Here is a 16563-nt window from a genome sequence, read left to right on the forward strand (position 1 = left end):
AGTACTTCAGAAAACACACAGCCTGTAGCTTGTAATTGCAAATCACCTGTTTAATTCAGACTTCATAAGGCTAAAGGGCTACTGAGGGCCTTATTATTAATGGGATAAATTATTCATGAAGGTGCAGACACATGTGGAAGAGAACTGGGAGGTTAGAGGCTCTCCGTATATGTGTGTGTGTGTGTGTGTGTGTGTGTGTGTGTGTGTGTGTGTGTGTGTGTGTGTGTGTGTGTGTGTGTGTGTGTGTGTGTGTGTGTGTGTGTGTGTGTGTGTGTGTGTGTGTGTGTGTGTGTGTGTGTGTGTGTGTGTGTGTGTGTGTGTGTGTGTGTGTGTGTGTGTGTGTGTGTGTGGAGGATTTTTATTGTCTGTCATTAAATGGCTGGGTAAGTGTGTGTATTTTCAAGTTTACACACATTTGTCCTTATGAAGGACAGCAGGTACATAACTAAGGACATATGAAACCAGAGGAATTCAGCACCTTCTCTAGCCCTTCTTCCTTCAGGCTGATCACATCAAGATCGAAATCTGTCCTCAGGCCGTTGGTCCTGTTGAAATTTATCCGTCCAGTCAAGCCGTCCCAGTGGGCCTGGAGGTATAAGAAAAGTATTCATTATAGCCAACCTGCGACATCCAGTGAATTCTTCCTTTCTGGCCAAACTGTGAATATATATAATTTATCAGAATGTACGGTTCACACTTTAAAATTTCATGATTCAATTCGACTTAGATTCACAAGCTTACGATTCGATTTAATTGCGTTCTTGATTCGATTTTATATTGATTCATTTGAGACATATATCAGGTACAGTATGTTTTACTCGAGGAAAAAAAATCGTTTTGAACTAAAGCTTTAAACTACACAGGGAACCCTGTCAGTTGATACATTACAATAATATTAATAGTAAAATTAACTGATTTGTATACAAACATAATAAACACTAACACTTGTTTTCATGAGGAATTTATTCAAACACACATTACATATTGAAGACAGGTTTAAACAGGTAATGTAAAAATATAATAAAAACTGCAGTCCGTAAGTTTTGCCTCTTTGTCGCCATCTCTGTTTGAAACCTGCAATTGCAGTTATTTGTGGAATTATCATCTTTACGTGGGTTGTGCATCGGCGGCTCCTCAGCGCGGATGAATCTAATGTTTTGAGGAGTGTGTGTGTCTGTCATTCATTCACCGCACCGGTGTGGATACTGTACTTCAGAATCACAGACTTTACATCTTGGAAGTACGACCAAAATAAGAATTTTCACCGGAAAAAGTGAATAACATGTCTGCCACTTTTGTTCTGACTAACTGAGAAAAAAGGCATTACAATAAATCACACTACCAACGGTGATTAAATCTAACGATCGCTTAGCTCATTTCACGTCAAACCGTGCAAGTTATTATTATTGTTATACTTTGTTCTCAAATTGTTAATGCTTACAACATCAGCATTGCATGACTACGTATATTTAGTGTGTATTAGCGTTACCTGTAGATTTCAGTTTCTGTACAGTCTAATCATTTGCTTTTGACTACAGGTGAATCTCCAGTTGTCACTGATGATGACATTTGGATCTTTCTGGATTACAATCTGCCATGAAAATGATAAATTTAATTATTCCAGCTGCTGTGAGAAAAGGCTATAAATGATCCGCCACCTGCAGCATCCTCACATGCAAATATATAGCCTAGCCGGACTCCTTCTTTATGTATACAGGCGTGAATTAAAGAAGCAAAGATAAACGGCGACATGATCGGATTTCCTGCGGAAACCTACCAATGCCACTCAGATTATAACACATTATTGCAAGCTTACCGTTGTGAATCAGGCTAAGGTAAGAATGTAGTTTTGAACACTGGCTGGTTGTGCCTTTGTTTAAATTTTTTATTTTGGATCATTTTTAACCAAAAAAGTTACGGACTGCAGAATCGATATTGGTTAATCTAAATTAACTAAAAAACTAATACAAATGACAGAAACACAAAACTAAATTACTAAAACTTTAACTAAAATTAACAAAAAATAATTCAAAATATAAATAAAAACTATAATAGTATCTCAAGGATACTAAAATAAAACTAGTCAATATCCAGAGTACAGTATCTACTACATATTTAAATAGCAATAATGTATTTTTTTTCATTATTTATGTCAAATTATACAATAAATATTTTTGAAAATAGGTGTATTTACTGTACATAAAAAGCTAGATGTGAAAAAAGCTTAAATATATGATTTTCAAAAACAAAAACAACAAAATTGTAATGCAAAATTTAATTTACTGTATATTTATCCACTATATGATGTAGTTAGTAGACCAACAAAATAAACTAGTAAAATTGTGCTTTATGAAAATGTTTTTCCCAGAAGATAAAAACACCTGTGGATGTGTGTTTAGCTGCATCAATTCTTTTTCACAGAGAAGACCAGCTAAAAGGCAGCCTGAGCTGCTCTCAGATTGCAAATTATAGGCCAGATTAGTGTGATTTCTGCTCTTCACTGTCATAAAAAAAATCAACCCTGATTCAAGTAAGGGAAAACATTCGAATGAGGTGTGAACCCAGCCACACAATGACAAAATTAAATTCTACGGTCTGCTAGTGCAGTTGCAGTATGGATTTGTGTTTTTGTACGAGTGTGATTCACTACTGCAATGCATCAAAAAGTTTTCAGCCCCCATAGTGGATACACTGTAAACGATGCATCTGTTTTTAGGTCAGTACCAGGTATCCATCTAGATTAGTGCTTTGGCATTTTCAAAGACGGTGAAATGTCGTCAGACTAAGCAGCCCTCCAATTATCTTTTCCAACAAAAACCTCCGCACAGCTTCAGCAGTCTTTCCGCAGCCCCAGGCTCTGCTTGTAGTCTAGACAAAGAAGAACCAAAGGCAGGGGGCAGTAGGGTCTAGAGCAGGGTCATCACGAGCAGAGATTTGAGTCAATTTATGCACTGGCTCACGGAGAGCAGACCACCTTGATTTTAATGTATTTATATCTCCCTCTCGGTTTGCCTTTGGTCTTAGCTGGCTGGTTAAGATATCATGCACAGCAAATAAAAGAAGGGTTTTTAGTCTGTCTAAATATAGGCAGCAGAATGACAGGAGAGTTCAGATTAGCCGTCCTAGTTTTCCTGAAAATAGCACGGAGAAGAATCATTTTCAGAGATTAAGATAAATTTGCTGCCTTCTGCACGGCAGTGCTCTCATCGAGTGGTATTCCAGGTCAGAAACAAGCAAACGCACACACACAAGCGCACAGGGCAAACTGCTGCACTTTCACATGGTGTTTCAATACAAAAGGCAAACACATGCCTGGTGCAATCAACATTATTAACACCTGCTGAAAGTTTCATTCGAAGCACATTTTCTGTTGATCATGACAGCAGTAATGTATTTAACAATGGCGAAAACATTATAACCAGGCATATATGCAAAAACCTGGTGGAGATGAAAGTGCTTCTGCTCACCAAGTCTGCATTTATTTGATCAAAAATACAGAAGAACAGTAATATTGTGAAATAGTGTTGCAAGTCAAAATACCTGTTTTCTATTTTTAATATATCTTAAAATGCATTTATTCCTGTAATCAAAGATGAATTTTCAGCATCATTACTAGATTTTAAAATTTATTTTTATTTTAAAATTTAAATGTTTATGAATGGGTCGCTGAATCATTGACTCACTCGATTCATTCAGTAACGAAACTGCTCGGGTTATGTATATAACCCTTGTTCCCTGAAAAAGGGAACGAGCACTGCATCGAGACGACACTTTGGGGATGCTCCCTTAGCATCAGCGAATCTGAAACCAGAATGCCAACTAGGCCAATCCGATTGGCGTGCGTGATGACGTAACCGTGACGGCATACCCGGAAGTATTAAAGGGGAGCTGGAACGTAATGTCGGCAGTAATCGCTCTGAAGCATGCGCTCCAGACGCGCCGAGGTGTGGCGTCGGGATGCAGTGCTCGTTCCCCTTCTCAGGGAACAAGGGTTATATACATAACCCGAGCAGTTCCCTTTCGAGGGAACTCGCACTGCATCGAGACGACACTTTGGGGAACGAATCCCAACTAGGCCACACCGAAGGGTAGCGCCTGCCCTAGTGTGAAGCCGGAGACCGGGCACAGCTAGGACTGGAGCACCCTAGCACCAGGCGTTGTAGGGAGATCCAGGCTATAGAACCTGATAAATGTGTGTGGGGTAGCCCACCCGGCCGCCTCGCAGATATCCTGCAAGGGGACCCCAGAAAGAAGGGCCACCGAAGAGGCCATGCCTCTGGTGGAATGAGCCCTCACGGCCACAGGTGAAGGCAAACTGCGCACCTGGTAGGCCATGGTAATTGCCTGGACAATCCAATTGCTGATTGTCTGACTAGACGCAGGCAATCCCTTCTTAGGTGAGCCAAAACACACCGACAGTTGTTGTGATCTCCTCCACTGTGCAGACTTCGCCAAATAAACTCTGAGCGCCCTAACCGGGCAGAGTAGGTGAAGTCTCCCCTCTTCCGCCGTCACATGAGGCGGAGGATGAAATGCCTGCAGAACCAAAGACCTGACCACCCTCGATGGCACCTTAGGCACGTAGCCCGGCCTAGGGTGTAGGATGGCTTTTACTCCTCCCGGGGCAAACTCCAGGCAGGTTGGCGTTACCGCCAAGGCCTGGACATCTCCCACTCTCCTAAGAGAGGTAATAGCGAGGAGAAAAGCCACTTTAAGGGTCAGGTTCTTAGGTTCGGCCGACTCCAATGGCTCGAAGGGGGCCTCAGCCAAGCCTTCGAGAACCACTGCCAGGTCCCAGGTTGGAACTCTGGAATGAGCCGCAGGCCTCATCCTCCGAGCCCCACGGAGGAATTGTACAACCAGATGGTGCCTACCCAGAGGCCCATCACCCATAGGAGTGTGGAAAGCCGCAATGGCAGCCACGTACACCTTGAGTGTGGACGGGGTAAGCCCTGCAGAGAAGCGATCTTGGAGGAACTCCAGCACTGAAGCCACTGGGCAGTTAACTGGGTCCACCTCACGCTCCCTGCACCAAGTGGAAAACACATTCCACTTGAGGCTGTACAGTCTCCTCGTAGACAGAGCCCTGGAACTGAGTAAGGTCTCTATCACCTCCGCCGATAGGCCAGCCTCTAGGTACCTGGTCCCCTCAGGGGCCAGACCCACAGGTTCCAAATCTCCGGGCGGGGGTAAAATATCGTACCCGCCGCCTGAGATAGGAGATCCCTCCTCAGAGGAATCTCCCACGGCTGACCTGCTAGCAGAGCTATGATATCCGAGAACCAAACTCGAGTCGGCCAACGGGGTGCTACCAGAAGTTGACTGACCCCCTGTCGCCTGACCCTCTCCAGGACTCCCGGGAGCAGAGCAATCGGGGGAAATGCGTACAGACGCAGCCTCGGCCACGTCTGAACCCAGCGGGGCTGGACGCGTGAGGGAAAACCACAGTGGGCAGTGGGACGTCTCTCGAGACGCAAACAAATCCACTTCCACTGGGCCGAACCTCTTGCATATGGCCTCCACCACCTCTGGGTGGAGTCGCCACTCCCCGGGCCTCAGCCCCTGCCTCGACAGGATGTCTGCTCCCTGATTTTGAACCCCCGGGACATACATTGCCCTGATGGACAACAGTTTCCCTTGGGACCACAGGAGTAAAGTACAGTCTGTAAAGAGGGCGCGACCTCAAACCCCCCTGGGGGTTGATGTACGCTACGACAGACATATTGTCTGTCCGTAAAAGGACATGTTGGCCGCAGAGGTCCGGGAAAAAGCTCCTGAGAGCCTTGTAGACCGCCATCATCTCCAGGCAATTTATGTGCCAGGAGGAATGACGGCCCTCCCACGGGCCCCTCGCAAAGCAGCCTTCCATGACCGCGCCCCAACCAGTGAGGGAGGCGTCTGTTGAAACGGATTTCCGGCAACAGGACGCTCCCAACACTGGCCCCTGGGACAGGAACCAAGGTTTCTTCCATATGGCTAGGGAACGAAGGCATTTGCGCGTTCCCATGATCATACGGAAGGGATTCCCTCTGGGGGAAAACCCCTTGGTTTTCAGCCACCACTGGAGGGGTCTCATGTTCAGCAGGCCAGAAGGTATTACGCTGGACGCTGCTGCCATGTGCCCCAGCACCCTCTGAAAGTGCCTCACAGTGATGTTGTGGCCTAGCCTTATTCCTGAGACCGACGGCAGTATGGTCTCGACTCGCGCGGGAGACAATTGTGCCCGCATCGTCGTCGAATCCCATACGACCCCGAGGAACGTTGTTCTCTGGGACGCCGTCAACACGCTCTTTTTTGTGTTGAGTCTCAGCCCCAAGCACCTTATGTGGGCCAGAACGACATCTCGATGCCGGAACGCCATATCGTACGACTGGGCCAGTATGAGCCAGTCGTCGATATAATTCAGCACACGGATGCCCTGAAGTCTCATTGGAGCCAGATCTGCATCCATGCACTTCGTGAAGGTGCGTGGGGAGAGGGCTAGGCTGAAGGGAAGCACGCGATATTGGTACGCTTCGCCCCCGAAAGCGAACCTCAGATACTTCCTCTGACATGGGAGGATGGAGATGTGGAAGTATGCGTCCTTCAGATCTATCGTGACGAACCAGTCCTCGGACTGGATCTGACTCACGATCATGGGAATGGTGAGCATTTTGAATCTGAAGCTCCTCAGAGACAGATTCAAAAACCTCAGATCTATTATCGGACCCAACCCTCCATCCTTTTTGGGAACTATAAAGTACCGGCTGTAGAACCCGGACTCCCTTTCCAGCGGAGGAACACGCTCTATGGCTTCCTTCGCTAACAAGGTTTTTACTTCTAGTTCCATTACCCGAACCCGCTCGGGCACCACTGTAGTCCAGTACAAACCCCTGAATTTTGGAGGAGGATGACCGAACTGCAGTCTGTAACCCTTTTCTACAGTACCCAGGACCCATGTAGAAATATTCGGAAGGCATTTCCATGCGCCGAGATAATCTACTAAGGGAACCAGCCTCTCGAGGCTGGCGTCGGGTGTTACACGGTTCCCGTCCCCAACCCCCTGAAGCGGCTGACCGGCAGGAAGTAGTTGGGAACGGTTCTCCATGTGCAGACGCACGAGCTGCCCAGCCGCAGGTCTTTCCAGAGGCGGCTGGTGCAGCATGCGTTTGCGGGAAATCGATGTGGCCCGAAGCGTCATAGACGGCGGGATTACCACATCCATTTCCCCAGAGCGCCACAGAGGAAACAACCTCGGTTGCTCCTCTGCGGGAGGGACCGCTCTTAGAAGCCCTGCCGAAGCTAGGACTTCTTCCCAGCAGCCTTCCGCGCCTGAAGGACGTTCCGTAGATCGCCCTTAGGAGCGGAAGACTGCTGCTGAGAGCGTCGCCTCTGTTGCCAGGCTCCCAGGGGAGGGGCTCTAGATGCGACGCTCTCCTTTTGCACCTTTCGGTGCGAGGAGCTGGATGACGGCTGAGGCTGTCCGCTAGGGCCAGCCTTCCCAGGTTTTGAGCGACGAGGGAGGTACTGGTGGAAGGCTGCTGACTGCTTCTTCACCTCCTGGTGTCTGGAAACAACGGCGTTAACCGCGTCTCCAAACAACCCAGAAGGCGAAATCGGGGAGTCCAGGAGGAAGGTTTTATCCTTCTCCTTTATCCCCGACAGATTCAGCCAGAGATGCCTCTCCACAGTCACCATAGAAGCCATGGAGCGGCCGATAGCATGGGCCGTCTCCTTGGTGACGCGGAGAGACAAATCTGCAGCCTTCCTTAGCTCCAGAATATCCTCCGGAGAGGGACCATCTCCCTCGTCTAACTCCTTAAGGAGATCAGCCTGGTAGGCCTGCAGAATGGAGAGTGTGTGCAGGGAACTACCAGCCCGACCAGCCGCCATATAAGCCTTGCCCACCAATGATGAGGTGTCCCGACAGGGTTTGGTGGGCAAAACCGGAGCCTTAAGGGACGATGCAGAGTCGGGTGAAAGATAGCTCGTGAGAGCCTCCTCCACCCGAGGCATCGCCCCATAGCCCGCCTCGCGTGCCCCCAGAACATTGGAATAATCCAACACCGGAGGATTTGACACACGCGAGGAATAGGGCTTCTTCCAGGATCTGCACACCTCAGTGTGTAGATCCGGGAAAAAAGGCAGGCCCCGGCGAGGTGTTTGAACCCGGTGCGAGAGGAACCGGTCATCCAGCCTACTGGGTGGCTGAATTTCCAGAGCCTCTTGTGGCCAATTTATGTTTAATTTGGCCACAGCCCGGGTCAACACCTCTACCAACTCCTCTTGGGCGGGTGGATGAAGCGCTGAAACAATCTCAGCTTCATCCCCCGCCTCGGTGCCTATTTCCTCCGGCTCCTCGGAACCGGAGAGAACGAGCACCGGACCTCCCACCCCGGGGGAAGAAGCCGCAGAGCGGGCTTCCACACGGGGATGAAGATCCTCGGAACTGTCAGAGGAGGATCGGGAAAGTGCCGCAGCAGTCCCGAAACCCTCTGACAAGTCCCGCTGTGAACCCCATGATCTGCGACGCCGAGCCGCCTCAGCGACCGCGGGTCCAGAACCATGGGGCTCACAAGGCTGGCCGGCCTCATCAAACACGGCCAGCCGAGAGCGGAGCACTCTGAGCGTCAGCTTTTCGCAATGCTCACAAGCGGCTCCCTCGAGAGCCGCTCGAGCATGCTGAACGCCCAGACAGTGCACACACAGCAGGTGTGTATCCAAGCCCGACATATAACGAGGGCAAGGATGCACACACTGCATGAACTCTCTCATTTTCTCTTCCATCATTCACACACTTTCTCACTGACGTACAACAATAAATGGACAGACAGTTTTTTGACACAGAGCGCTATTGCTGAAGAGCGATAACTGCCGACATTACGTTCCAGCTCCCCTTTTATACTTCCGGGTATGCTGTCACGGTTACGTCATCACGCACGCCAATCGTATTGGCCTAGTTGGCATTCTGGTTTCAGATTCGCTGATGCTAAGGGAGCATCCCCAAAGTGTCGTCTCGATGCAGTGCGAGTTCCCTCGAAAGGGAACACCACTGTTGCTGTGAGATAAGCAATGGCAGCTTTGTTTAAAAGTAATTGCATTGTGCAAAAAGCAGAGAAAAGTGACGCAGAAATGTAAATCATCAATATTAACGTCTTGTTTATTGAAGAGTTGTATAAAATCAATATCTTTGCTATCCTTCTGATATAATCCTGACAGTTTTGGTCATGTGATGTTGATTAACTATTTTATAAATATTAAAAATGAAAACTCATTCATGAGCCTTTTTGACATTTTTGGTGTAATGTTTGCCCCAAGTGGCCATTAATATCTTGCTTCTAATAATCCAAATGTAATATTTTTTTGTTAATTTACCAGCAAAGAAACAAGCAGCACATTACATAAAACATGATAATAAAAACCACAATGTTCAATCTCTGAAGTGTTGTAGGGAACAGTTTATGACTCTGTCAAGTCACTTTTATTTATATAGCACTTGTGTCAAAGCAGTTTTACAGTGATAACAGGAAAATTAAGCATTTCGACTGTTGTTCAGCTGAAGTCAGTTCAGTTATAAAGATCTTCAATTATTAAATTAGTTAATTTAATCTATAAAGCAGTTCTCCAAATAAATGTTGTCCATTGCACACAACTTTTCCATGCATGTTCTGTTGACTGAAGGCATGAAAACCAGCTGATCGCAGTGCTAAATGTATAAAGTGCATGCCATTAACTAATACTATTATTAATAATAATAATATTAATAGCACTTATTTGTGTAATTTCACTGTAACATGACACAATAAAGGGTTACACTTTATTTTAAGGTGACATTGTTACAGTGTAGTTATATATTTAAGTACTGAGTCATATTAATTAACAACATGTACTCACTATAAAACCCTAACGCTCAAAATTAAAACTTAAATTAAACAAATGAGTAGTTCAAATAACTGTTATAAGTATTTAGAACTTAATTTTTCTTTTGAGTTCACAGCACTGACATTTAAAGTAAACTCAACAATTTCATTGTTTTTGAGTTGTATGAACTCATTTCCTTTAGACTAACTTAAGTTTAACTGAAACTGGGCTGGGATTTTTTATTTTCACAAAATTAGATTAGATTAGATTAGATTCAACTTTATTGTCATTACACAAGTACAAGTACAAGGCAACGAAATGCAGTTTAGGTCTAACCAGAAGTGCAATAGCAGCAAGTGCAGGATATATACAATGGTTGCGTAAGTGCAGGACATAAAAATGTTCTGAATATATATAAATATGTATAAGTAGAGAGATGGTTATTACTATAAGTAGAACTGAATTTACAGATGAATATATACAGTGAATAAATATACAGATGGCTATTACTATAAACAGAATTTACAGGTGAATATGTACTATGAATAAATATACAGATGGCTATTACTATAAACAGAATTTACAGGTGACTATGTACTATGAATAAATATACAGACGGTTATTACTTGAACAGAATTTTACAGTTAGAGGTATACAGTAATATGTTAGGCTAATATGAGGAATATAGCAGTGGATTAAGTTAGTACAATAAATTATGGACAGAGCTATCCGAAAGAAAGTGTAAAAGTGCAGTGGAAAGTGGTTGCATATTCCAGTTAGAAGTACGGTGCAAAATGCAAATGTAAACATTGTTACTGTAAATACAGTCGGCAGTGCAGATGAGCATTATCCAGTTACGGTATGGTGGTGCAGAATGCATAAGTAAACAGTTGTTACTGTAATAAACAGTCAGTAGTGCAAATAACAAAGTGAAGGCAGATGTGAGGTAGGAGAGTTATCAGTTTATGAGGGAAGTGGATCAACGGGGGTTTGAGTTCAATAAAGAGACAGCTCTGGGGAAAAAACTGTTCTTTAGTCTGCTGGTCCTGGTCCGGAGGATCCTGAAACGCCTGCCGGAGGGCAGGAGAGAAAACAGTCTGTGGGCTGGGTGAGAGGAGTCCTTGAGGATGCTGCGAGCTCGATGCAGGCAGCGTTTCCTCTGGATGTGTTCGATGGCAGGCAGTGGAGTCCCTGTGATGCGCTGGGCAGTTTTCACCACCCGCTGCAGTGCCTTGCGCTCCGCAACAGAGCAGCTCCCATACCACACTGCCACACAGTTGGTCAGGATGCTTTCTATTGCGCAGCGGTAGAAGTTCACCAGGATGGCCGAGGAGAGCTGATTCTTCCTCAGTGTCCTCAGGAAGAAGAGGCGCTGGTGAGCCTTCTTGACCAGGCTGGAGGTGTTGGTCGTCCACGACATGTCCGCCGAGATGTGGATCCCCAGGAACTTGAAACTGGAGACACGCTCAACAGCCATTCCATTGATGTGGATGGTGTCGTGTGTGCCTCTTGACTCCTTCCTGAAGTCCACGATGAGCTCCTTCGTTTTGGTGGTGTTGAGGAGCAGGTTATTATCAGCGCACCATGTGGCCAGGTGCTGGATCTCTTCCCTGTAGGCAGTCTCATCGTTGTTGCTGATGAGACCAATCACCGTAGTGTCGTCCGCAAACTTGACGATGGAATTAGTTCCATACACAGGCTTGCAGTCGGAGGTGAAGAGGGAGTAGAGAAACGGACTTAGCACACAGCCCTGTGGTACACCAGTGTTGAGTGTGATGGATGTGGAGCAGGTGGATCCTGATCGAACATTCTGGGGTCTGTCAGTTAGGAAGTCCAAAATCCAGTTACACATTGAAGTGTTGATGCCCAGGTCTCCAAGTTTGGCAATTAACTTGGATGGGATGACAGTGTTGAATGCTGAGCTGAAGTCAACAAACAGCATGCGTGCATAAGTGTTTTTACTGTCCAGATGGGTGAGCACAGAGTGCAGTGCCATGGAAACGGCATCCTCTGTGCTCCTATTGCTGCGGTAGGCAAACTGGTGTGAGTCCAATGTGGATGGTATAGAGTCTTTTAGGTGTTCCAGGACCAGCCGCTCAAAGCACTTCATAATGATGGGTGTGAGTGCTACAGGGCGGTAGTCATTAGGGCACCTCGGGCTGGAGTGTTTCGGCACTGGCACAATGGAAGTGCGTTTAAAGCATGATGGTACAGCTGCTTGGGCGAGAGACAGGTTGAAAATGTCTGTAAAAACCCCAGCGAGCTGCTCCGCACATGCCCTGAGCACACGTCCAGGGATGTTGTCTGGTCCAGCAGCCTTGTGCGCGCTGATCCGGCTCAGTGCCTTGCAGACATCTGTGGTGGAGAGTGTGATTGGTGGGTGGTCAGCTGAGGGTTTGAGCTTGGTGGCAGTTTCTCTGTTGTCTCTTTCAAAACGAGCATAAAAGTAATTTAGCTCATTCAGGAAGTTGACATCAGTGGCTGCGGGGGTGGAGTGGGGGGGTTTGTAGTCACTGATGGCCTGGATGCCCTGCCACATGCGTCGAGGGTCAGAGTTGGAAAAGTGACCCTCAATCTTAAGCTTGTAGCAGTGCTTGGCCTTTTTGATGCCCCTCTTCAGGTTTGCCCTGGATGCGCTGTAGGCTTGTGCATCTCCTGATCTGAAGGCAGTATTGCGTGACTTCAGCAGGAGTCGTACTTCCCTGTTCATCCAAGGCTTCTGATTTGGGTATGTGGTGATCTGTTTCTGGGTTGTAACACTGTCGATGGTGGTATTGATATGATCCAATACTGAGGAGGTGTAGGAGTCAATGTCCGTGTGAGCGCCACTGGTGGCTTGAGAAGCAAACATACTCCAGTCTGTGTTTAGAAACCTTTCCTGGAGTGTGGAGTCTGCCCCCGCAGGCCACACCTTGATGGTTTTCATTGATGGCTTCACGCGGTTGATGAGGGGTGAATATTTGGGTCTGAGAAACAAAGAGAGGTGGTCTGACTGTCCCAGGTGGGGGAGGGGTGTCGCAACGTAAGCTCCGGCCATGTTTGTGTAGACATGGTCTAAGGTTTTGTTTCCTCTGGTGTGGCAGGAAACATGCTGGTGAAACTTGGGTAGCACTGACTTTAAGTTTGAGTGATTAAAGTCACCTGCAACAATAAACGCAGCTTCCGGGTGATCAGTCTGTTGTTTACTGATGGCTGCGTGAAGTTCTTTCATAGCAAGCTTGGCATCAGCATCGGGTGGAATATAAGCTGCTGTGATAATAGTGGAGGTGAACTCCCGCGGTAGATAAAACGGTCTACATTTAACCATGAGAAACTCCAGGTTAGCTGAACAATGACTCCCAACAATAGCAGAGTTTGTGCACCAAGCTTTGTTAATATAAATGCACAATCCACCCCCTCTGCTCTTCCCAGAGCCATCTAATGTTCTATCCGCCCGGAGTGTGTGGCGTCCCGCTAGCTCGATAGCGGTGTCCGGTATTCCGCTGTTTAACCAGGTTTCCGTGAATATTAGGACGTTACAGTTCAAAAGTTTCTTACTGTGTGTGATGCTGAGTCGAATCTCCTCCATTTTGTTCACTAGCGACCGTACATTGGCAAGGAAAATGCTGGGTAAAGAGAGCCGATGAGGAGTAAGCGTTAGCTTAGCACGCGTTCCTCCACGTCTCCCTCGCCTTTGTTTACGATCACGCCGCCGTCTGCGTGCACTTCCGCCCGGCCGGGTAGAGTGCAGAGTCACCGGTGTCTTAGCGATCTCAGGAAGGAGTTGTAGATTGTCCATAAAACTGTCGGAAATTCGCAAACCAATATCCAAAAGCTCAGCGCGGGTGTACGATGTAAAGGCACAACTGTTCTGTGCGAACAGACCCGAGAAGAACAGGAAAAATACCGCAAAATTGCAGAATCTGGAGAGACGCTGAGCCTCGCGATCTACTCGCGCCGCCATCTTGGTCATCAATTTGATTCAAAATGCTTTGCCCATGGCACTTGAAAGGGAGCGTGAATGCTAAACTTAATGTCTATGCAAGATTAATGGTAAGGGAGATTTAGTAGTGATGAATGTTTTGTTATGCTAGAAGAGTTTCTGTTAATGTGGGTTTTTGGATAGTTACCATCATGGTGACAAGTGGCGCATGTGGCCTGGTTTTAGAGCAGGCCAGTTACTGTATTCATTCAGAAAGTGCTATGCCATGCTATTGTTAACATGTTAGAAAATTAGCAAGTTGGCATTTTCTGAATTAGTTTGTTATAGCTAGCAAAATATTTGGTCCCACTTTATATTAGGTGGCCTTAACTACTATGTACTTACATTAAAAAAAATAAGTACAATGTACTTATTGTGTTCATATTGTATTGCAAAACACTTTTGCTGATATTGAGCTGGGATACGAGTAACGTTAGGAACAGGTGTGGTGGTATGGGTAAGTTTAAGGGGAAAGTTAGGGGCAGGTGTGGTGGGATGGGTAAGTTTAAGGGTAAAGTTAGGGGCAGGTGTGGTGGGATGGGTAAGTTTAAGGGTAAAGTTAGGGACAGGTGTGGTGGTATGGGTAAGTTTAAGGGTAAAGTTAGGGACAGGTGTGGTGATATGGGTAAGTTTAAGGGTAAAGTTAGGGACAGGTGTGGTGGTATGGGTAAGTTTAAGGGTAAAGTTAGGGACAGGTGTGGTGGTATGGGTAAGTTTAAGGGTAAAGTTAGGGACAGGTGTGGTGATATGGGTAAGTTTAAGGGTAAAGTTAGGGACAGTTGTGGTGGTGTGGGTAAGTTTAAGGGTAAAGTTAGGGACAGTTGTGGTGGTGTGGGTAAGTTTAAGGGTAAAGTTAGGGACAGTTGTGGTGGTATGGGTAAGTTTTAGGGGTAGGCTTAGGTGCAAGGGAAGTGTCAACACTGTAATTATGAATGTAACTTCAGAAATTAATTACAGATGTTTTTACATGCAGGTATTTTTAAAATGTAAGTACAATGTAAAAACATGTATGTACACAACAAGTGCATTGTATCAAATTATTAATTTAAATGTTAGTACATAGTAGTTAAAGACACTTTAACATGTAATTATGCATATTTAACTGTTATTATAAAGTACATGTAACATGAAACAAGGACACTAAAATAAAGTCTACATCAACAGTGTGATGTGCAGCACCTCTTTGATGAGCGCCATGAAGCGGTTGCCGAAGCGCCAGGGCTTGTGGCGGTTACACTGGAGAGAACTGACGGTAATTTGAGGAGACTGCTGGACGGCCACGGCCACCACATGTACCGCGTCATACATCAGGGCAGCATCTGTCTGGAAACACACACACACACACACGCACGGGTCAATCGGCCATCAGCAGCACAACTGAGGCTCTTCAGTGATAATTAATCGAGCCTCAAAAGCAGGTTAAAAACTGCAGTGTCAAGATCCGCGATTGGTGCATATTCAACTCAACGACCAATCACAGAGAATGAGAAAGTGTCAGAGTAGCCTTCATCTGACTGCCACACAAACTGACAGCCCTCCATACCGGAGACCTCTCATTCCACAGACCAAAATAAAATCTAATTAGTGTTTGCCTTGGATGATTGAGAAGCAATCACAACACCTCCCAGACTGGGCCGGTATGGAAATCATGCCTGAGGGGGCTTCAGAAATTGCTATCCTGTCAAATAAATCATAGCCAAACCTGTCATTTTCCAGCTTTTGTCTCTGATTGTCTGCCGCAAGGTTGTGGCTAAAGATGGCTCTGCCCTAATAATACTGCAACTTCACACAAGCCTATGTGTGTGTTTGCAGGGAAATAAATCAGCATGGCTGAAGATTACAGACCGACCGCAATGAGACCAAGAATCGAGGACAAACACCCATAACTATGAAAGTAAAAAAGTAGCAAAACCCGAGAGACTATAGATTTGAATTTTAGAACTTGCTCAATAAATATTCGTAGAGCTACAAATATCATTTGTCAGGAATCGACCAATTAAAAGGCTTCATTCCCACTCCCAGCCCCACCCCCAGTTCTTCTCTCTAGCTCCTGCATTTACAAGTGCATACGTGAGTATTGCAACAGGAATAAAGTAAGTAAATAAAGTTTAAAAAGTCTTCTAAGATTGATAAGATTTATGAGGTTGCAATTTCTGACTTGTGGTTGTGCAGCAAAACTGTAATACATTTTTAAAAGTAACTGTAATACACATTTGTGTTTGTCTTTCTGTTCATGTTAATGTCATTTTACACACTTGTGACTATTTATCTGCAACTTTGAATTCCTAACACAGGTGTTTTGATTATGTCTGTATGTGCAAATTGAAACATTCAGCTTTTCATGTCAAAACTTTGAGTGTAAATTTCAACAAATATTAATTGTACAAGTTCTCAAATTCAAATCTACAAGCTCTCGAGTTTTGTTACTCTTTTACATTCACACATAACATCCTAGGCTCAAAATACTTCCTTGAAAACAGTACCAATAGCCTAATTCTCAAACAAAACTTTATTGTATATTGAGGCATACATCCATGAGTAAATAATGTGTATTTGCAACATTATAGGGTTAAACTTATATGGTAGTAAGACATTCTATAAACTATGAGCAACTTCATGTCAACTCTCTTTAATTTGCAACCACATGTCAACTAATTCTCAGAGTATTAGTAAATGGTTAGGGTTCGGGTTAGTAGAATAAGTTGACATATAGTCGCAAAGCTAGTTTTAGAAAGTTAGTAGAATGTCTAAAGTGTACCATT

At 45.5% G+C, this 16563-nt stretch overlaps 1 protein-coding gene across 1 annotated transcript in view; it reads right to left on the reverse strand.

Moving 5' to 3' along the window:
* Nucleotides 1-16563, reverse strand: part of grik2 (glutamate receptor, ionotropic, kainate 2) — a 342712-nt gene that overhangs the window by 143325 nt on the left and 182824 nt on the right. Inside the window, exons 7-8 of the mRNA XM_079836135.1 lie at nucleotides 14981-15124; nucleotides 479-586 (exon numbers count right to left, since the gene is read on the reverse strand). Coding sequence (XP_079692261.1) covers nucleotides 479-586; nucleotides 14981-15124 — 252 coding nt within the window. The remainder of the gene's footprint in view (nucleotides 1-478; nucleotides 587-14980; nucleotides 15125-16563) is intronic.

Source organism: Gobio gobio (genome assembly GCF_949357685.1).
Source record: "Gobio gobio genome assembly, chromosome: 15".
NCBI lineage: Eukaryota > Metazoa > Chordata > Actinopteri > Cypriniformes > Gobionidae > Gobio > Gobio gobio.